General features: G+C 42.2%; 1 protein-coding gene across 1 annotated transcript in view; it reads right to left on the reverse strand.

The window, feature by feature from the left end:
• Positions 1-333: 333 nt before the first annotated feature.
• The window catches only part of SDC2 (syndecan 2), a 119,414-nt gene continuing 96,387 nt past the window's right edge, over positions 334-23,360 (reverse strand). The window contains exons 3-5 of the mRNA XM_006273233.4: positions 8,230-8,357; positions 5,821-5,953; positions 334-2,702 (exon numbers count right to left, since the gene is read on the reverse strand). Of these exons, the coding sequence (XP_006273295.1) occupies positions 2,539-2,702; positions 5,821-5,953; positions 8,230-8,357 (425 nt within the window). The 3' untranslated portion in view covers positions 334-2,538. The remainder of the gene's footprint in view (positions 2,703-5,820; positions 5,954-8,229; positions 8,358-23,360) is intronic.

Below are 23,360 nucleotides of genomic sequence, written 5' to 3' on the forward strand. Positions count from 1 at the left end.
TAAACAAATTCAGTAAATAACATACATAATAATGAATAATTGGTGTAAAGTAATTATCAAATATGTTTTTATTTGTTACTAAAGTATTATGTTTGTTAATAAAGCATTATGTAGCAATTGGAAGTAAAGGGCCTGAAAAAATCAGAAGTGAAAAGGTCATTTAAAAGCACTTTAATGTTGATCTGTTTATGAAAAAAAGTAGACAACTTGTCCTATGTCTAATGTTTATAGCGATAACTACAGTAGTATTTATTGCACCTTGAAGAAAATTCCATCTACCATAAGTAACATGGGCTTCAAGAAGACTGGATGTCAGACTTTACAAATGAAATATTAGTTTAGGCATGGTAGACTTTATTTTGGCACTTTAACAAATGCTTTATTTTACAGCAGTGGCACAGCATTTGCCAGCAATATTCCTTCCTTGGCACAGTTATTCCAAGCAGTTATTTTACTAATTGAATTTCACTAAATATTGCACAATAACATAGACCTGCTAAACTCTTACCCTGTTTTTAACTGTTGAACATGTATTGCTTTGAAAAAAATGCCAATACAAGTAAATAATGAAAAAGCAATATATTAAAATATCATGGCACAGGATACCTTTAATTTTTCCTAAATGACCACTGAATTCGGGGCAACAACAGATACAGGTTATGCTGTTTTTCTTTTCTTTTTTTTGAACTGGGAGTTTTATTTAAAACCAACTGATACATATCTATGAGAAGTAGTATAGTTAAATCTTCTCCCTGAACTATTTTGGAACTTAAGAAATTGGAAAAGAGGAAAGTAATAGTCCTGAAGACAAAGCTGCTTGTTTGTTAAAAGCATAACTTAGGCAGGCATACCACTTTCGTCTCCACAAGCTATCTGAATTGTAACCCAAAGGCAACTACAATTCTCTTCTAGTTGGAATATTTCTGCCTTCTCTTATAAAAATATTCCATTATCCCAAGGCAGACAAGGTTCTTTGGATGAATCTGATCTCTTTTATTAGACCAACTTAAATAGTTGGAAAAAATGTTCTTAGCAAGCTTTTAGGTTTAAAAACCCTTCATCATGGTTTATCTTAATTCTTGCTGGTGTCACAGTAGAATCAAAACAAGGTTCTCCAAAAGTTATAGTAAAACAATGAATAAAGAACCGATATACATAATAAATGAAATTGTGCACTCCTCTGAATTTTACAGTACTGAAAGTAACTTTTGCATAAAGTACATGTCTGTGTCAATACCGCCGTTAAGTATAATACAAAGGTTGAAACACTCATCATTCATACACCAGATGCTAAGCTTGCTCCCAGACAATAAAATATTACAGGTTTCCCTGTCACTTTTGCAATAAAACCATTCCAAGCATCAGCCTCATCAATAAGCTTTTTTTGGTCTTTGGGTCCCAACAGTATTTTCCAAGATCTAAGGAATCATAATTTGTGACATTAAACATAACCAAAAAGACATAAAATGAAAAACGTACAAAAGTATATCACAATGAAATTTTCAGTATTAGGCCACATGATTTATTCAGTAGTGTTTATGTTCCCAAATTACAATTTATGTCTATCCATGTAAGACTACAAAAGTTACCATTAGAATTGTCTGTGCTTATAAAATACCAACATTTTCTTTTACTGTTATATACTCATTAACACCAGTCTGCGACAAGTTACATATAATCATAGGCACTTCAAAGGCTTTAAAGGACGTTTACAACTTAAATGCATTTTTAAGAACAAAAATTTAAACCCCTACTTGTACCTTCAATTGCAAGAAATTAACAAATACAGTGGCCATAGAAATCTGCAGCAATTTCTCAGAATACTGTTAAGAGTCTTTGGGTTTGCTTAGATTTGTCAGTAGCTTACTCCAAATCTTCCTTAAAGATTTGTTTAGTAAGGATACGACTAAACAGTTCGTAATTATATTCCAATTTTACACATTAATTTGCTGTTACAAATCTCACAGAAGCTACAGGTACATTGAGAAACAATGCAAAGTGTAAAATTGATATTCTGACACTTAAATTTATACAAAGTGGAGGTTAAAGTTTACATAGCTGAAAAATTACACTTACACTATAAGGTACCGTTATCTGAATTATCTGAAGACAAATTGCACCATGACAACTACAAAAAGGCATATTTTTTTGGAAACAGATAAATTAATGAAATAAAAACTAACTTGTAAGATCAATCTGAGACATGCTGACAAAAATTAAACAACTTTCATTGAACCATAGGATAAAACAATCATTTTCATCATCTTATATTTATGCATAAAGTTTTAAAAATGATTCAGTGAACATCAATGGTTTTATAAAATAATGCTTTGCCACTGTTATTCACAGAACACTGCAAATGTTAAGTCTTAACTTTACATTTTTAAAGGAATACATGAAAAGTTTTAAATACAATGGGATTTTTATCATAAAGGTGCCATAATGGCTCTTTAATGAAAAAGATCTTCATTATTCTATGCAAAAGCTTTATTTAAAAAAGTTCAGTGATCTCATAAATAGAGACACTAAATAGGAATTTTATGCATAAAATTCCTTAGTAGGTGCCTTTTGATAGGCAGCACTGGACGGTTTACGTTCACCGAGGTCGTAGCTGCCTTCATCCTTCTTCCTCATGCGGTATACCAACAGCAAGATGAGGAAGATTGCAAAGAGAAACCCAATAACTCCACCAGCAATAACAGCTGAAACAAAATGAACAACAGTTCACAATATGCCAAAATAAGATGAATAGCTCCAATTTACTTTCCATTGCTCAAAATAAATTATTTACTATTTATTTATAATTAAAACAAAATGACTCCAATTAAGAAAATTAAATAAGTTCCTAAAATAGACCTGTTTAAATGATCTGACTGTCAGCATGACAATATGGTCCATAGTTCTAAAGATACTAAGTAGCATAACTCTTTTAAATTAATAATGCCCTTAGAACAATCACAAAGGTGTTTGTATATAAACATTAAAACCTCAGGTGCTTTCACATTTCCATTTAAAAGAGGAATGTAATCTTTTCTACATTAAAAATTGCTATTCAGTTTCACCAAGGAGAATACAGATTACAGTGAGCCTCATAAGGACACTTCAGGATAAGAAGTTCTAATAGTTTGTCCCAGGACAGTGCAAAATGTATTTGAATACATTGCATAAATGGCAGAAAAGTGGCAATGCATTTAGCTGTCCACTAAACCCCAACTGAAAGGACAATGTATACATACACCAATCCCAGGACTTTTGTGTTGCAGGACAAATGCAGGCACAATTTGTCCCAAGACAAATGCAATATCTGTTCCTAGCCCTTGAGTCTATTGATCTGTGATGCAAAACTAAAATTATTTTATGGCTTGAACAAATGTCTGTGGTTCAAATGTGGTTCAGATGCCCTCCACCCAAGGGTGTTGAGGGAGCTGGCAGGGGTCATCGCAGAGCCCTTGGCCCGGCTGTATGAGCATTCATGGTCATCTGGCCAGGTGCCAGAGGATTGGAAGCTGGCTAATGTGGTCCCCAATTTCAAGAAACGGAAGAAGGAGGACCCAAGTAACTATAGGCCTGTAAGCCTCACCTCAGTGCTCAGGAAGATCTTGGAGAGAATATTCAAGGAGCATATCCATGGGGGTCCTGCAGAGGAGATCATGCTCAGGGGCAACCAGCATGGGTTCATCAAAGGCAGGTCCTGCCTGACCAACCTGATTGCCTTTTATGACCAAGTAACTAAATCCTTGGATGATGGTGTTGCCATGGATGTAGTCTTTCTAGACTTCAAGGCCTTTGACACTGTCTCTCACCCCATCCTCATCAATAAATTAAGCAACTGTGGCAATGATGCCTACACAGTTGGATGGGTAAAAAAATTGGCTGATGGGGCGCAACCAGACAGTAGTGGTGGACAGGTTGTACTCAACCTGGCGAGATGTGAGCAGTGGGGTACCCCAGGGCTCAGTCCTCGGGCCCGCACTATTTAACACCTTCATCAGCGACTTGGACGAGGGGGTGGAAAGCACGCTGTCCAAGTTTGCTGATGACACTAAGATGTGGGACACCTCCACTAAGAGGTGGACACACCTGAAGGGAGAGAGAGGCTGCAAATAGATTTAGACAGACTACAAAAGCGGGCAGATGAGAATAGGTTGGGGTTCAACGTAGACAAATGCAGGGTGCTGCACCTTGGGAGAAAGAATCCACAGCATACATACAGGCTGGGGAGCTCCCCTCTTGAAAGCACAGAGGCAGAACAGGATCGATCTTGGAGTCATTACTGACTCCAAGATGAACATGAGCCGCCAATGCCAGACCGCAGCCAGCAAGGCCAGCCATACCTTGTCATGAATCCAAAGATGCATCTCAAGCTGGTCTGGAGAGGTGATACTCCCCCACTATGCAATTTTGGTCAGACTGCAGTTGGAGTACTGCGTCCAGTACTGGGCGCCGCACTTCAAAAGGGATGTGGCCAGCCTGGAGATGGTTCAGAGGAGGGCCACCTACTTGGTGAGAGGGCAGCAGGACAGGCCCTACGAGGAGAGACTGAGGGACCCGAACCTGTTCAGCCTCAGCAAAAGGAGGCTGAAGGGGGACCTGGTGGCTGCCTACAAACTCATCAGGGGAAATCAACAGCAAATATGTAGAGCCCTTTTCTCCCCAGCACCACCTGGGGTGACAAGAAACAATGGTAATAAGCTGATGGAGAATAGGTTTAGGTTAGAGATCAGAAGGCAATATTTTACAGTTAGGGTGGCCAAAATCTGGAACCAACTTCCCAGGGAAGTGATCCTCCCCCCTACCTTGGGCAAATTCAAGAGGAGGTTGGATGATCACCTGTCTGGGGTCTTGTGAACCCAGCATTCATTGCTGCCTGTGGCAGGGGGTCAGGCTAGATGATCTGTTCAGGTCCCTCCTGACCCTAGCTACTATGAAACTATGAAATGCCAACACCCTTTTTTGTGGCATGGAGTATAAATAATCACAATTCTAGGCCCACTTTATATGCCATGCGTCAATCAGTTGGAGGTTACCATTATCAGAAGACACTGAAACAACTAGAGACATTCTACTGTGTGCATTAGTGTGGTAAGTGCAATTCCATTCAATCCCACTTGAATCCCCGAGTAAAACATTAATACAAGCAAAGGTGCGTAGATCTTGCTCCAGTTCACTGCTTTTTGTGACTTAATCCTAAGGCTAAGGTGGAAGCATGTTATAAACCTAGAGGTGATTACACCTTTTCCAAGATGCCAGGAGGATGGAATATGATTTTACTTAGGCATCTAGCATGGGGAACAAGAATTAGCTCAAGGTTTATTACCACACATGGAGCTAACAAGCTATTAAACAAACAGCCCCCCTGCAGTGCAAGTTGCAACTTTCTTTATGGCAATATTTCCCTTTGTGCCCCACACAGCATTTCCCAGACTGAGTATGCAAGAAACAGAGATGAAGTAGTATAGATCTTTGTATAGATCTTTGCCCAGCAAGTATCTTGGAGGATCATTTGAAAGCAAGTTTGAATTGCAACTTTCTGACTTTGAGTTTGGGAAGCCAACAATACTCACGAGGCAGTATTCAACTTTAGGAAGACAATACATTGCAAATAAATCAGCAAAAAAAGCTTGCCACTTGATTAAAGAACTCTGGAATAGTCGCATCTAATTCTCCTCGGGAAACAGTGGCTGTTCTGCAGGTGCTTGTGATGCTCAGGGGGAAATATGAATTTTGACATCTATATTATTCTGCATGTAACGTCTCTATACTGTCTATATGTTTTCCTGTAAACATGTTAAGAACGGGATTGACTTGTTGGCTCCTTACCTGCCAGTACTTCTGTTCTCTGAAAAAGGTTTTCTGAGTGCTTCTCGGTAAATACATCAGTGTCATCACTTAGCTCATCTTTAGTTTTAGATTTCGTCTCAGGCATTTTCTCTTTGTCAATTTCTTCAGGTGACTATGGTAAGAAAAGAAATTAAAACGTAAAGCTCATATTACACAAGGGAAGTGTGATATGTCACTCCTTTCATACTGGCATCAGAAAATTGTAATTCAATCTGCATGCGTCATAACACAAAGAATGTAATTTTTTAATAATAGGGATGTGTGGTAAACATACTATAAATCAATACAACTGTCATCACGTTGAAGGTAATTTAGGCTCATGTCAACATGTGCACACATTAAAGTGCATTAACACTGTGTGCGTGAACTGATGTGGGAGAGGTAGTCCCATGTGAGTCCATACTCAGCATTAATGTGCTTTAATGCGTCTTCGTGTGCTTTAATACCTTTTAGCTATCTGTGCTTTTACAGGTATCAAATTTAGCTATAAATAGCCTACAATTTTCATTTTTAAGGTGCATTAAGGACACAAATGTGTAGACATGCACCTTTAATGCGCCTTAAATTGGAATTTAGCACCTTAAAATCAGAACATGTAGAAACACCCTCTATGTAGTCATTTAAAATGCTACCTCTGTCTGGAGGCCACATCCCTGGAAGGGAAGCACTCTTGATTAGCTTTGATTCAACTCAGATTGCTTTGATTCAACAATAGCCTTCCCCTTACTTACTAGGTTAATCCGACGGAACCAATTTTAAAAAAGCAAACAAGCAGTCATGCTAAGCACACAGTTAGGAAGGATAACTAATCCTAGGAAAGCCAGAATGAAGTCAGTGAGGCCTCATTAAGGTGGCTGTGGATTCACCATCATTAGAGATTTTCACTGCAAGATAGGATGAGGCATCCAAGCTGGTTTTACAAAAAGCTAGGCTGAATATTCTGTAGTGCTATGTGAAGAGATGCATTTCACTCAAGAAGGCCTCACTTTAACAGTGTTCTATCAATAACTAATTGGTTGACGCCTGATATTTACTGGTGCAGCTAACTGTTGCTCCCAGGAACCATCCCCATCTCATTTACTGACAAGGGTGCAAACTAACCTTTCCCTGAGGTTTACCAGCAAGTTTGCTGTTGTTGTGGGATTGTACCTATATGCCTACTATTTTAGGTTAGCTGACTCTCTGTTTTACATTTCTACACTAATTAAGGTATAGTTTAATTTGTCACCTCCAAGGCCTTTGGAGTTCTGCCTCTTCCCTTCTCTGCTCATCTCATAAAATAGTATTAACACAGGAAGAGGATTATACACAGCAGCAAACAACACAAACTTCATTTTGTGTATAGAAATTTAACTGCTTATTTTGTTGTCTGCCCAAAAGCTTCATGCTTCTGACAAACACATTAAAACTAGACAGAATAAAAGATACACATTAACCTATTTAAAATGGTATCAAGTCCAGTACTTTCAAATGCCAGGATTATTTAATAGTAATAACTGATCAGGTTTGCTTTTCTAAAAAGAAACTTCAGCTTCTGCTCACATTTTACTAGACATAGCATACAATATCAGCAATAAAAATTCAACACTCATCCCTATTAAAATGGGTCTGTGCACTTGCATTTTTAATACAATTCTATTTGATTTCTATATGAGGAAGTAAAATATAGGGTAATGACATTTAGTTCTCATGAAAATTCAATGACCTTCACAACTACAATGAAAAATGCTCTGAAGTCACCAGTAACCAACCTGATACACTCTGAAAATGGACCAATTGATGAGGGAAACTGCTTTCCAAAGCAAACTTTTACCATGCATGAGTCAAGGTGGGCATCCAAAAATCACTTATCAAACAACCACAGTTGTTTCTCCAGGCAAAGTAGCAGTATAACACAGGCAGCGGTAGCATACATATCCCCACAATGCCCTGCTGACACGCCTCCAACCTAAGAGGCTTGTAAGTATGAAGGGGAATTCTTGCCATAACCATGCAATCCTTAAATCTATATTTTTAGAAATATAATGAAGGCACACAACCTTGAGTTTTAGCAGAAAGCTTAACCATTTATTCTTCTGTTTCTGGGGTAAAACTGTATGTTCTTTATGTTCACCTATACCTACGTGTTACTGAGAAGTCGTGTTCTCTTGCCCTTGATCTTCTTTATCATGAAATCCAAAAGTTAGCCTATAAACTGCCTACAGAAAGTTGAAACACCTCAATATCACTTGAGAAATTTTAGTAATTTTTTTTTCGAATGGTGATGTTTCTAGCTAGAGCAATCAATTAAGTGTATTTTCAAGTCATCATTAAAGTATACAGAATTATATTTTTAGAACCACCTAAAAAGTACTGCTGTGCTGTACTGCTTACAAACTGCTCACAAACCTTTGTTTGTGCAGGTATCTTGGTCTGTGTTTTCAGTGTGGTTGTCTCAGCTTTAGGTGCATCACTAGTTGTTATCTTTGGAAGTGTTCTAGATGTTGTCCTCACTGTACTGTCTTCATCTTCAGCTCCTAAAACAAAACAATATTAAGACACTTTCTTCACAATATCTACCCATACATATTTTATCTCGACTGAAGAAGAGACCTTACCAAAAGTGGAAAAAAAAATTCTTTACCTCTCCCTGTTCATAACAACTTGGTTTTGCCTCCAAACATTTGAAAACAATCCATTGTAATTAACAAAAATGTTTCTGCTACTCTCTCTGTCAGTCACCAGGTCTTTAATCTGTACGGTTAATGCCAGCTCAATTCAAAAAACATTTTTTTTCTTTCAGAAGAATGAATAAAGGGACGCTTCCAACATCCTTTGGAATGAGATATTGGACAGAATTCTAACATTTTTTGTAATGTTAGAAGGAGTGAGACAGATGGCTAATCTTCTCCTACACTCTACTAAGGCAGGAGGGGGGGAAAAAACAAGACATTTTTGGACCATCTCACACAATATTCTTAATTGAAGGACACTGTGATACTCTTGAAGGTTTTCAGGTACTCAGAAATCTACTGGGTAAATACAACAAATACAAATGCACACGAGGAAGTCCCGAGTTACACAACATACAACTTTTGAGGCTCAAAATTGGAAGTTTTTGTTTGTTTTGCTTGTTTTTCAAGGAGGAGGAATAGAAACTGACTGAATAAGAAAGTAATAAAATTTGGAATGCAAGAACCTTTATTTTTTTAATTCATTACATTTAAATCTACTAGTGTGGAAGAACACTAGGAAACACTTAGAGACACTGTAACTAAGACACAAACAAACCCTCTGGAAAAGATGGCTGATCATGATGTGGATATACAAGAGACTGCTCAAAGACTTAAAAAAAAAATCCTATTCAGAAACAGAAGACTAGAATAGTGGCCTTTAGCAAAATGTATCCATGCTTATGTGAAAACCTTTCTTTGAGTAACAAGGTTCATAGATCTGTTACATGTACTTTAACCTTCTTGCAGCTTGGAAGCAGAAACAGACCTGTCAATTACTGACAACACCTGAATTCCCCTCCAGAAAAACGTACTACTCTTCTAAATTAAAGATTACATTATATATGTTTTTGGGGGAAGGGAGAGGGGGAGGAATAAGGGAATGTCTTATTGTGAAGTATGGTTAATTCCACATAGCAAGCAGCACAAATCCTTCAGTGTCAACTACCATCTCTATTCTGGTTGATTCAGATCCTTAGGGTAAGAGGAAGAAGATTGTATACCTTGTTTATTCAAAGAGAGGGAAATTTTCACAAACACAGATATATTTTCCTATTCTTCATGCTAGAGGTCCACAAAGCCGAATGCAACCTTTATGGTTGCTCAACATAAGAATTGGATTCATCCTTTAAATATGGGCATCTGTAACAGGGGGCCTCCTCGGGGCCGATCTCTGTGGCCCGCCCACCTGTCCTTGGGCCAACCGCCCACCACGCCTTGGTGTTAACTGATTCATTAATAGATGTCACTCAAGCAGGAGGCTGCCCATTTTGGTGCCCCGATGCCAGGGGGCGCTCTCTGCGGCTCCTTTCCTCCCCAATACTGCAGCCCAAGCCTCGCAGATGGCATCTGGCTGTTCATATCCTCACCGGCCCCCATGCTGGGCCCCAGAGTCTTCCAAACAGGACCCCTCCATGATCCCTCCAATCAGGCAGCCTCTCCGCCTTCATCCAGGATACCTAGCCCCCCGAAGCCATTTTCCCCTCTCGCGCGTGGTTCCCCCCCCCCCGGGACCTTCAGCTACTAGCCCTGGCCCACCTCCAGGCCAGTTGGGACCCCAGGCCCCTGGCTCTTGGGCGTCCCTCACGGTGGGCCCCTGGCCCTTTTGACCCTCCTGGTCCTGGCCCCAGCATGGGCCAGTCGAGGGTACTCCCTCATCTGGGTCGGGTCTCTAGCCCCTCACTCTTTCCCAGGGTCCACCCTCTGGGCCCCTCAAACAAACACTGGGGTAACCCACCCGGCAGTGGGGGCAAGGGGTTAAGGCGCCCCAACCCGCCTTTCACCAGGGTGATAACTGGCTGGCATTTCCTGGGGGCTCCCACGCCACTGAGAGCCCCACCAGGCCACCCACTCCTGGCAGGGTGCAGTTTTAGGTCATGCCCAGGACCAAGGAGCCTCCTTACCATCCCCTACAGCTCCTCCCTTACCTCCAGATTGTTCTCAGCAGCCCTCCAGCCAGGCGATGTAGCTGCCTGGCCTCCAGCAGCCAAACTGCCCTGTTTATATAGGCAGCCCTTGCCTCCAAAATGGCTGCCCTCGTCAGACACCTGGTGGCTGCCAGCTCCAGGCCCTTAAAGTGGCAGGCACACACACAGTGCCCTGCCACAGCATCCAAGACAAGGCAAAAGTTTCTTATGTAGTATGTCTTCCATTTTCTCCTGGGGACTACAATGTGGAGAAGATTTCTGCCAAGGAAAGAGAATAACGCTAGCTAAGGACACTGTCTGCAGAATTTGGTAACTGGCAGCTCACTGACAAAGTAGGAGGTGGAGTCTGACTGGGATATGTCCCATGCCCAGTTCTACTCCATATTTTCATTAACAAGGTAGATGATGGAATGCAGTATGCTTAAAAATCCAACAATGACATCAATCTTGAGGAATTTGCAAACACTATGGAAGACAGGACTACAAATCAAAATGATGTTGATTAATTGGAGGAATGGCCCAAAATCAACAAGATAAGATTAAATAAAGTCAAATGGCAAACTGCTGCCATTAGGAAAGAAAAATAAAATGTATACAAAATAAGTTGCCAAGCAGCAGTAAAGGATCTGGAGGCTATACTGGATCACAAACTAAGTAAGAGCCCAAAATGAAATGCTGCTTCTAAAAGGCAAATTTTATTATGAAATGAATTAACAAGAGTGTTGTATGCAAGGCATGGGAGAGAAAGTCCGCTTAGCTCAGTGAGGTCTTGGCTGAAGTCCTCTGCCTAGTTTGGCCATCACACTCTGAGAAAGGGGAGAAACGGGAGAGAGTCCAGAGGCGACCAACAAGGAGTAAGAAGTTTAGAAAACATGACTTATGAATAAAGATTAAAAGACCTGGGTTTGTTTAAACTAGGAGGAAAAAATTACCTCACTTCTTCCAATACATAAAATGTTGTTATAAATTAGAGAGCAGTGATCAATTGTTCTCATCTTCCCCATGGGCAAGGGAGAAAATTAATTAGCTTATTTTATACCCAAGAAGATTTAAGCTGGATAGTAAAAAAAAAACAAACACTGTTTTGTTTTGCTTTTTACAACTATAAGACTAGGGAAACACCCATGCTGCTCTCCAATTTTGAGTCTAGTAATGGAAAGTGAGCAGGTTATATTTTTCCAAACTGAAGTGGATAGATGATTTCAAACATTCTGTGACCTTTTCATGGTTGCTGAGTCTGGTAATGGGACAAAGCTGTTCCTGCAATTCTTGCACAGCTCCATCTGCACAATGTCCAGTGACTCCATGCGATCAAAGTTACAAGAAACCTTTGTCCTTCCAAGCTGGGAGAGTCTGATACTACTCAGGGGTATAACTTCAGTTAGGTCTGACTGAGCAGAAGGCAACTAGTGAACCTATAGTTGTTCTAGTTACCACTTGCCAAGAAATATTTTTTCATGTTGCACTGAACAGATAATCTTCTTCCCAACAAGCTTGAAGCCTCAGCTTTCTATAAAGCCTGATGGTTACTTGCCTTACCATAAATGTGCTTCAAGATGTATTTACCACATATATTCCACTCTTGGTGTGCATGAGTCCAATGCGCTTCAAATCAGAATATTTTGGCTGGTAGCATGTGGGGACCACACAGAGGCCCTGAATATTCTAGTGCTCCAAACTCGGGCATGAAAGGTAGAGTAGACCCATCCTCTTAATTCCTTTGCTAATGCAGAATTCATTGTTAAGGACTCCATTGAAGTGTGCAGGAAAGACAGGTCACAAGCTATCTAGTCCCATATGAACAGAAAGATCATGGTCTGAGAACATCCAAAATTTGCAGCTTGCCTCCCCAGTGTGAGAGAGACTTGTAAATGAAAACTGGTAAACTGGTATATGAGGATTAATGACAACCTTAGCCAAAAAAATTATCCTATGGGTGACCTTACCTTTTTGGAAAATCATACCCGAAGGAGCTCAATTTCCCCAATTATCCTGTCTGATTGTTGGAAACAAAGTTTTTATTGATTACCAGTTGTCAAGAATTCAAAGCTATGGGGTGGAAGAAAAGGGTGGCTCCTTAAATCCACCAGATTTACGTTAAGGCCTCACTAACTGGGGAAACATATGCACAAAGTGTCTTAAGAATCTGATCACTTTTGGGTGAATGCAGCAAAGAAAAATCTGTCTCTCTGGAGATGGGGTTAGTATGCTAATATAGTTACTGAGTGCACCCAAATGGAACTAAGAACTAGTTCTGAGCTCTTTACCATCTGCAAGCAATCAGAAATAATTGGGATTTGTGTGTCCATAGGATATAACCAATGTTTTTGCACCCCTCCGGAGAACTTGTTCTACTGGGCAGCCTAATGAAATCCTTCCTACTAAAGATTAAAATGTTTTGAATGTTAAAAATAATAGGACCTTTCTATGTTCATCACCCAGCCAGCTTTCAGGCTCTGAGGTAAAGGAAGATATATCTAGAGTAAGATGTTTTCATTGCCTTTGGAGATCAAGTCTTATCCATATAGTATGCATTCAAGCAGACAAGAACTAGAGACTTGGTTACAAAATGCTTTGCCATGCAGATCCTACCATAACTGTGGGCAAGTCCTGCCTAGTCCTCTTTGATAACCTTGGGCTGATAGGGGTAAGAAGGTAAGTGTATATCACCCTTGGAAATCCATAGGAATATATCTGATAGAGACTGCACCAGGTTTCCTCTTTTGGAGCAGAATGTGGCTTGTGTTTTGTTCCTGTCTGTCACAAAGCTGTCTGCAAACACAACTGATTTTTATTTTAATTTTTTTTTTTTTTTTAAATAATGGACACTGATACACTCATGGTCCAAGGGAAAAAAATCTCTTTAGAGTATTTGGAAGAGCAGTGGTGCTCGATCTTTTTGCCCAGTGGGCTGGATGGGCAATGACTGATCCATCCCTGGGCCAGATCTGGTTGGTGGTCCTGATCCAGGGCCCAGGATGGGTGCAGCAGGATCTCATCTGAATGTGCACCCAAATGGAACTGAGTTCAACTAAGGGGATGGGGGAGGGGGAGGGACCTGGCCCCAATCCAGCCCTGCAGGGAGGAATGGGGCTTATCCCATTCCCAACCTGGCCCTGTGGGAGGCATAGGAAGTGTGACCCTGTCCCATGGGGGGGGAGGCATGACCTGGTCCCAACCCAACCATGATAAGGGAAAGGGCTATGGCATGGGCCCAATGTGGCAGTGCAGAGGGAGGGGGCATAGCCTGACTCCAACCTGCAGTGAAAGGCTTGGGAATTTGGAAGCAGGGGAGGCTGATGGTATTAATTGCCACTATTCCTCTGCCATCAAATTTTCTGACCTATGAAAAGCCCTGTTGGGCTGGACGCCATAGCTCCACAGGCCATATTTGGCAGATGGGCCAGAGGTTGAGCACCCTTGTGCAAGGGCATTAAGGGGTGCCTATGTAATATTGTTTCATAGTTGTTAGGGTCAGGAGGGACCTGAACAGATCATCTAGCCTGACCCCCTGCCACAGGCAGGAATGAATGCTGGGTTCGCAAGACCCCAGACAGGTGATCATCCAACCTCTTGAATTTACCCAAGGTAGGGGCAAAGACCATGTCCCTGGGAAGTTGGTTCCAGATTTTCACCACCCTAACTGTAAAATATTGCCTTCTGATCTCTAACCTAAACCTATTCTCCATCAGCTTATTACCATTGTTCCTTGTCACCCCAGGTGGTGCTGGGCAACCTGATGTCATATGCACCCGTTCTTGAATGAAATCAGTTCTAAGAACAGGATGGGTGTATCCATGGGAAGGGAAATGGATCAACCCTTCTCTTTCTGTTTGAACAAATTTAAAACTAGTGTTGCCTACCCATGCTCCCCATCTCTGAATCAAGGCATTGGTTACCAGAATCTGTCAGGGAGAACAAGGAGAATGGCACCATTAAGTGGTATCCTTCCATCAATTCAGTGAGGGAAGGGCTGTGGGAGAAAGCTGCATTGATATGCATCCATCTTTGCACTAAAGAGTCCAGAGTTCTCAAATGAAGGAACTTAAGTAACATCTCCAATTCCCCAGGACTGACATCAAAACACTCTTCCCAGTGATGGCAATGACCACTAACTACGCTATGGTGCAAAAGTACTAAATGTGGTCTACAGTGGTATCCTGGCTATCCCTCAGACATCAAGGATTCAGCTGTCTTTCTGTCTTGCTGCTTGAGACATCTTGTCAGCCCACTCAAATTCTGTGCCAGTTCAGATAGCAGTTCAGATAAAGAACGCTTAGCAGGTAGCAAGCCTTAACTGCAAACCAGTCAAAGAACAACTGTTCATGCCAAACAGATCAAATTAGTTTGGCTCTTCAACTTTTGTCATCATCTTTCTTTGCCGCTGTTCATTTCACTGAGGGGTTGCTGCCATCACAAGCAAACCAAGCACAAATCAGTATTTGTGTCTGACAGACATTTCTAGATTGTGCAATAGGGAGTGCTAGAGAAGTGCTTTTGGGACCTCTTTTGTAACACTTCAGCAGGGGGTTTGTAGGAGCCCATACTGGTCTTAAACCCTCTCTTTGAAATTATGTGCATGAAGCCATTACCTCAACTACAGATGGCAAGGCAAGACAGGGATGATAGTCACCCTCTGGTAATCCTCCATTGAACTCACTTCCATGGATAATTATCTGAATAACAGAAGCCTTTTGTTAGGAAAGAGGGGAAACCAAGGAGAAGAGGACAGTCTAACATGAGGAAAACTACATGGGTTCCAATAGGGCCATAAGGATTTGTTTATATAAAGGAATTTGAAGATCAAGGTAACGGATATCAAGAGGTGTACCTATCTCCATGAGCCCCAGCATGAAGCATATAGATGATCCTTGATTCTGTAGCCAATTTTCAGCTTCCATACATCCCTTGTTAAGTATGCAGGAGATTGCTTCTCTACCATTATTTTAATAGGATGATAAAAACCCTCCTCATTCAAGTGATTTGCTACTCTTAGTGTCCAAGAAGGCTCTACAATATGGTTTTTAAAATCAACACTAAAGATGAGCTGAGCTTGGTAACATCAATGAACTAGTAACTGCTGTCGCAAATGAAGTTTTCAGTACCTCGGACAGCAGCAGTGACTGACTACACTGAAATAATGCTCCGTTGGAACCACCATGATCTTGGCACCAGAACTGTAGAGCTCTTCTTGACAGACGAACTGTACCAAAGTGTTTTGGGGATTGATGATGCCAATGCTGAGACATGTGGCTCCAAGTGAGATGAAGGTAGCAGAGACTCAGGCAGGTAGGAGGAAGGGTATTCACATGAGCCAGATGAATCTATATTTTCTAGAAGTCTCAGCCTGGGATAGAGTAGGGACTGTTGGATGAAAAAAGGCTGAAGCTGTCAGAGGTGGGAACAGGGTGTGGGGTGGGGGAAGGGAAGTAACTGGGCTTCAGGTTCCCATATCTATTTTGTAAGTGGCAGTGTTTATGTTGTCTGTCCACCTGTGACCCATGGAGATGTGAGGAAAAAAAGAGAAGTAGCTAAACTGCACCCAGAAAGCTTGGCAGCTGGTTCAGGCTACAGACATACTATCCTTTTAGAAGGCCATCCTGCTGGCTTTCACTTCCTTTGAAAAGATCCTTGTCCAATCCTGCCTGGTTTCTTTCCAATCAGGACAGAGGGATTGATACAATCCTGCTAGCCTGGGCTGCATCTTCACCAACAGAGAGAGTTTCTGCAGCTCTGCTGGGGGAGAAGGCCTGAGGCCAACTAGACTGGAAACTGCATCCTTTCTGGAGAGCCAAACTCCCCGCCTACTAGAAGAAAGGAGAAAATATTTTAGCTTCTCTTAAGCCTGCAGGGGCACCAGACACAGGAAACATTACAGCAGGGGAGACAGAGGTGCTGGGACAAAAATGAAAAATATAGCCTTGGGATACAGGTGGGCATTAGACAAAAATAAGTCAACTGAACCATCATCTTAATTGAAATAAAGTTAGGAATTTATCTCAGATAACTCAGCAGCAAGAAGGTCTGGCCACTGGGAAGGCATAGAAAGCCTGGAGGGAACTCCAGCAGGTGGGGTATTCTGCTACTTGCTGCCAGTGACTGACAGGCCCAGTTCTATCCCCAAGATATAAAAAGGCTTAAAATAGATTGCAAGGGGTCATTGAACCTTGACAAAAAAAAAAAATCCAAATAAGAATACCCAAACAATTACTGCTTACAGGGAAAAGCAGAAAAGACTCGTGCTAATGAAAATTTTAAAACCCCCAAGACAAGCTCCTATATACTATATTTACTCTAATATAAAGATGACCCTGACTATAAGATGACCCTCCAATAGTTAGATTCTATATATGGAAATGTTATTAATTTGTTGTAATTTTTCAGGTATAGAATTTAAGTAGTGGAAGACTGTCTGGATTCTCCCTCCCTACTGCTACAGCAGGGAAAGCAGAGGCTGGGGAGGCAGAGGGGACAGGTGGCCCTCTTACCCTCTGCCCTGCCCACTTCCTCCTTCTGCAGCCTTCTTGCCCCCACCCCGCACCTACATTCCCCCACCCTCAGCTCCTCACAGCCTCTGTCCTGCCCCCAACCCCCCCCACCCCAGTATTTTCCCCTTCCCCCTGCTCCACCCAGTCTCTGTTCTTTCTCCTGCCCTCCTACTATCAGACACTACTCAGGCTGCTCTGTCTGCACAGGGAAGCTCAGCACATGTAAGCTGAGCCCTTGCCTGACCATACGGTGGTATCCATTAGGGCTGTGAGAAGCTTTGGGTGACGATTCAATTTGAAGGATATTAAGCCCAATTCAGTGGCCAAATCTCCAAATCTGAATTGAATCAGGTGACCAATTAAAAGGTCCAAATCAATTCAAAGCTCTCTGAATTTTTGGAAAAGATTCGGAGAGCTTTGATGATTCAGACAGTCCCTGGTGGCTGCTGCAGGGAGCTGCAGCTGGACTCAGAGCTGGAAAATACTAGGGGTGGGGCAGAGGGGGCTGGGGGAAGGGACCATGGCGGGGACCCCTGACAGCCCCCAGCCCCTGCCTGGTCCCCCAGCCCTGCCATGGCTGCTTGGCCCTTTAAAGAAAAGCCCTGGTGCTCACTGGGTGCTGCCAGGTGGTGGAGACAATCCACACACCCCCACATTGCCCCACGCAGCATGGGAAACTCTGGAAAATAAAATTAAATTAAATTAAAAAATGGAGAAAAGCCCCAGGACTCACCGCTCCTGCAGTGGCCTCAGGAGGTTCATGCAGAGCCCCCCACATGGCATGGGGGCAGCAGGGATTGCTCCCCTGCCTGTAAGAGTGGCGAGTGCAGGGTTTTCTGGGGGGGGGTTCTTAAAGGGCCGGAACCACAGAGAGCAGGGCAGCCATGGAGGGGGACTGAGGGAGCGGGGGTCGGGGGGAGGTCAGGAGCTTAATACACAGCCCCCACCCAAACAGCGTGGGGGGCAGCAGGGATCAGCACCTGCTGAGTCGGGGCTTTCCCCCCGACTCAGCAAAGCGTGGGCAGCTGGGATGGGTGGGGCAGCCATTGCCAGGCTGGGGGACATGGGCCTGGCTGATTCAGAGATTCGGCCAAATTGATTCGGGACAGTGATTCAAATCACTGAATTGAAACACTGTCCCCTGAATTGGCCAAATCTGAAGCGAATACTAGCCGCTTTGCACAAGCCTAGTGTCCATGTGCTTCACGCCTGAGAGAGACTCCGGCATAAGGTGAAGTTAAATTGTGCTTGACAATAAGGGGAAGGAAAGGGGGCACCTGAGGGCAGGAGGGGGTGCTATGTGACTCTGGCCCCAACCTGGGCTCACAGCCAGAGTCAGAGCCACAGCAGCCATCTGCTCCCCCATCCACTTCATATGTGAATATAAGGTGAGGGACTTGCCCCCCTGCCATGCTGATTGGGGGAAGGGAGGAACCTCACTTTATATTTGAGTAAATATGCTATTACAGAGGCAGCAAAAAGTACTAATGAGAACATGAAATTAAATTACCGTTTAGAAAGTGAGATACTGAATTGTCACATTTCTTCAATAAATCAGAAAAATTAGCAAAAAGGAAAATAAATAGAAAAATGTAATTGGTAACAATTAAATAAAGAAATGACCAGGATCTTTGTAATGTGAACAAGAAGTGTATTATAGAAGATACAGCATACAGTGTTCTCTCTTAGCTGTGTGGTGTGCGCGGCTGTGCAGGCGCACTCATGCCATGCTGCCAGGCATGCCTGCACAGGCACACACGCCACGCAGCTTAGAGGGAACGCTGAAGGCATACAGAGGTATTTTAGGGGAAATTAACAAAAACATGGATATTAACAGAAACCTGAGAATATTAGTGAAAGGCAAATAATCTCTTTCTCTGGAAAAGAAAAAGAATCAGGTAAATTATGATCCTGTAAGTCTATATGATCCAACAGATCTTTCAGTTTTATATTTTGTAGTAGTACTGGTTATCTAAGAGTCAGTTGTTTAACCAGGTAAGGAACACAGTTTCTTTAGCCTTCTTAAGTAACCCAGCCTCTTCTAGACCAGAGGAACAGACACCTACCTGGGCATGCACTGGGCTAACCTCTTTACTGGTGTCATTTAAACATTACAAACAGATGATAATCACATTACTAGTATTATACAGCATTGGAAAGGCATGTTTTATGTAAAATTTCAATGAAATACAGGCCTTTCCAAGATACTGAACTACTATACTTTTCTACTTTGATTTTCTAATTTTCTACCTACCTTCCCTCCTTAACCCATGACTCTCAGATTCTTAGACTGCATAGCTAATCATGTGTACTTACCAGAAAGATTTATTTTTCATAGGATTTTTCTTCTTTACTTTATATATGGCTTGGATCAAACAGGCTTAAAATGAGCTCCTTGGTTTGTAACCGATTTACTGTCATCAGCAGTCCCTTGATACAAGGATGACAGTCTTCCAGTAAATAGGGAAGCCATTTGTGAGTCTAGAATTTACTTAAGAGGCTGATCAAAGATATCCATGTTTGACTGCAGACATGGCAAACAGTTCCAGGAGGAAGAAGTGGATCCCAGTGATGTCAAGTCATAGCTCTTTCCCTTGGTCTCTCTTGTCTATCTGTCTCCATAGTGAAGCAAGTTTGCTCAAAATGACCAATGCCTTGTTTTACACATCACTGTGGTACTGGGGACAATTCAGTGCCCGAGTCTCACTGGTACTGACATTAATATCACATTTCTTCAGATTGGCCATTAAGGTGTTCTTACATTTCTTATTTTGCCCACTTCTAAAGCAGCAGCCATGGCAAGCTGGAAATATAGGATGAGGGCGGATTTGATTTAAATCAAATAGATTTAAATCATGATTTAAAAATCACTGATCAGGAAACCTTGATCACTGTTTTCTACAAAAAGTGCATTCTTGTTGTTTGATATAACCTTCATTAAAATATCAACAGGGTGAAACAGGATATCTTTCACAGCCTGGCAAACCTGCTGCCATGACAGGTTTCCCCTTCTACCATACCATTCCCTCACTAGATCTTAAAATTAATACAGAGGCTATACTTAGAAACGTCTTTCTCAAGACTTCTGGAATAGTCTGCTCAAAATGTTTCTCTTTTGTTTCTACCCCTCCTTGCATTTATCTCCAAACTCCTCACATTAATCTCCAAACTCCTCCTCTTTGCCCAGATCTACTCCACCCCCAACAATCCTCTTTTCATAGTTTCATAGTTGGTAGGGTCAGAAGGGACCTGAGCAGTTCATCAAGTCCAACCCCCTGCCATGGGCAGGAAAGAGTACTGGGGTCAAACAACCCTGGCAAGATGTTCATCCAGTATTCATTTAACATCTTGAAAGTTTGCACTTTTAGAGAGAAGTAAGGGCTTGACTCTCTGTACACAAACTTGCAGAAAGACAGGGCTCAAGATAGGTAATCAGGTCGGTTATCTCTCATCTCCATATACTGCTAACAAGGATGTTATCTCTGTTATCTCAATCCACAGTTGAAAACTGAAACTAAGCATCACAGAGATGCTTAATGGGATCTTCTAGATTGAGCACCGAGTTCCATTGGGTTGACTGGTTTTCTTTAATCTTTACTAACCTATAGAGAAGTCTCTGGAAATCCTGTAAGACTGGGTCCTTAATATAGTCCATGGCCTGTATAAAACTTTTCTAAAAAGGTTACATGAATATATTGTCTCCAATAGTATATAATTAGAAATTATAATCCCTATTCCATGATGATATCTTTGAGCTCTAATATTTCTTAAATTAAAACCATCTTTACATAGGGTTTTTTTTTTAAAGCATCTTAAAAATAAACAAAAATCTGATTCAATCAAAAAATGAAGATCCTTATCCTCATTCCCCTCAACTGACTCCCTTTGTCAAAGAGATTTTCCCCAAATCTGAACATGGTTTCAGGCCACTCGGAGGTATGGTAGACATGATCTTCTTTGCTAGACAGCGGCAGAAGCGCTGCAAGCAACACTGAGATCTCTACATGGCCTTCAAGTGGAAAGGACTAGGACTCCAACTGGAAAGGGATCTTGGAGTCCTAGTGGACTCCAAGATGAACATGAGTCGGCAGTGTGACGAAGCCATCAAAAAAGCCAATGGCACTTTATCGTGCATCAGCAGATGCATGGCGAATAGGTCCAAGGAGGTGATACTTCCCCTCTATCGGGCGCTGGTCAGACCACAGTTGGAGTATTGCGTGCAATTCTGGGCACCGCAATTCAAGAGGGATGCGGATAACCTGGAGAGAGTCCAGAGAAGGGCCACTCGTATGGTTAAGGGCCTGCAGACCAAGCCCTACGAGGAAAGACTAGAGAAACTGGATCTTTTCAGCCTCCGCAAGAGAAGGTTGAGAGGCGACCTTGTGGCTGCCTATAAGTTCATCACGGGGGCACAGAAGGGAATTGGTGAGGATTTATTCACCAAGGCGCCCCCGGGGGTTACAAGAAATAATGGCCACAAGCTAGCAGAGAGCAGATTTAGATTGGACATTAGGAAGAACTTCTTCACAGTTCGAGTGGCCAGGGTCTGGAACGGGCTCCCAAGGGAGGTGGTGCTCTCCCCTACCCTGGTGGTCTTCAAGAGGAGGTTAGATGAGCATCTAGCTGTGGTCATCTAGACCCAGCACTCTTTCCTGCTTATGCAGGGGGTCGGACTCGATGATCTATTGAGGTCCCTTCCGACCCTATCATCTATGAATCTATGACTAAGGCCGGTCCAGAGAGGTGATACTCCCCTTCAATGCGACACTGGTCAAGCCGCAGTTGGAGTACTGCATCTGGTACTGGGCGCCGCACTTCAAAAGGGATGTGGCCAGCCTGGAAAGGGTTCAGAGGAGGGCCACCCGCTTGGTGAGAGGGCAGCAGGACAGGCCCTACGAGGAGAGACTGAGGGACCTGAACCTGTTCAGCCTCAGCAAGAGGAGGCTGAGGGGGGACCTAATGGCTGCCTACAAGCTCATCGGGGGGATCAACAGCAAATAGGCAGAGCCCTTTTCTCCCCAGCACCACCTGGGGTGACAAGGAACAATGGTAATAAGCTGATGGAGAACAGGTTTAGGTTAGAGATCAGGAGGCAATATTTTACAGTTAGGGTGGCCAAAATCTGGAACCAACTTCCCAGGGAAGTGGTCCTCGCCCCTACCTTGGGCAAATTCAAGAGGAGGTTGGATGATCACCTGTCTGGGGTCTTGTGAACCCAGCATTCATTCCTGCCTGTGGTAGGGGGTCAGGCTAGATGATCCGTTCAGGCCCCTCCTGACCCTAGCTACTATGAAACTATGATCTTCCTAGCTATGGACAGAAGCGTAATGCCACAGTAATTGCCAAAATCCAATCCATCTCCTTTCTTGTATACGGTTACAATTCTGGCATGCCAAGTCACTGGGAATCTGTTTCTAGATTTTCAGGAGAAGGACACATAGTGAGAGAGCATTTTTCCACCATGCTTATACATTTCAGCAGATGTTCTGTTATAGGCCATGCGCTTTGTTGTTCTTCATCTGCTCAATGATTTTCAAGGCCTCTTGATAGGTTGGTGAATCTGCAAGGTAGTCCTTAATGGGATGCTGCAGTATAGCTTCAATGGCCAAACAGGCCGAAATAAGCTCCTTAGTTTGTAACTGATTTATACACAAAAATCCACTAACAAATTAATTGTAGATGGTTAGCTCAAACAAAAATCTACATTTCCTTTTTGTATTCAATAACTTGCATTTGTAGAACTGGAGCAAAAAGAAGTAGCTGATGTTAATATTGGTATATGTGCTCACACATGTCAAAGCATATGCTGAACAAAATTAAATGTATAAATAATTTGCCTGTTCTAACAAATGAGAAGTACAAACACCAAAGAAATGAGCTGTGAACACTTCAAGTCAATACAGCCCAAGCTTGGATGTCTTCTGGTAGCACTGCAAGACTTTTTTTGTTTGGGAAGGTCTTCAAGTAGACAAAGTTAAGCTTGGGGGAACTACCTAAGAAGTTTGTTCTATTACATATTATTTTATTTTAATAACTTATTTGTCTCTACAATTTATCTGCTTTCTACTGTAAGAAATCCTGGGTTTGGGGAGGACAGAATATAAATCTAATAAATAAATTCAGCAGGTTATTGTAGTACTACACTCACTGGCACATGTTCAGTAGCAAGTATGCATTAAAAAAAATTAGGTCTCCTTACAGTTGAGCTTGGCTTATGTACAAGTGTAAACACATCCAATCACTGGTTGGGCCCTGCCATGTTAGAATCAAGCAGTAGGGAAATATGTTACTGTATAATCTCAGGAAGAGACAGAAGGCAAGAATCAAGAGATTTGGTCCCAACCTCAAGTCAAAGTTTAATGCAGATCTAGCAACATTAGGGGTGTATCCAC

The sequence above is a fragment of the Alligator mississippiensis genome, chromosome 3 (assembly GCF_030867095.1).
Source record: "Alligator mississippiensis isolate rAllMis1 chromosome 3, rAllMis1, whole genome shotgun sequence".
NCBI classification, from domain to species: Eukaryota; Metazoa; Chordata; order Crocodylia; family Alligatoridae; genus Alligator; species Alligator mississippiensis.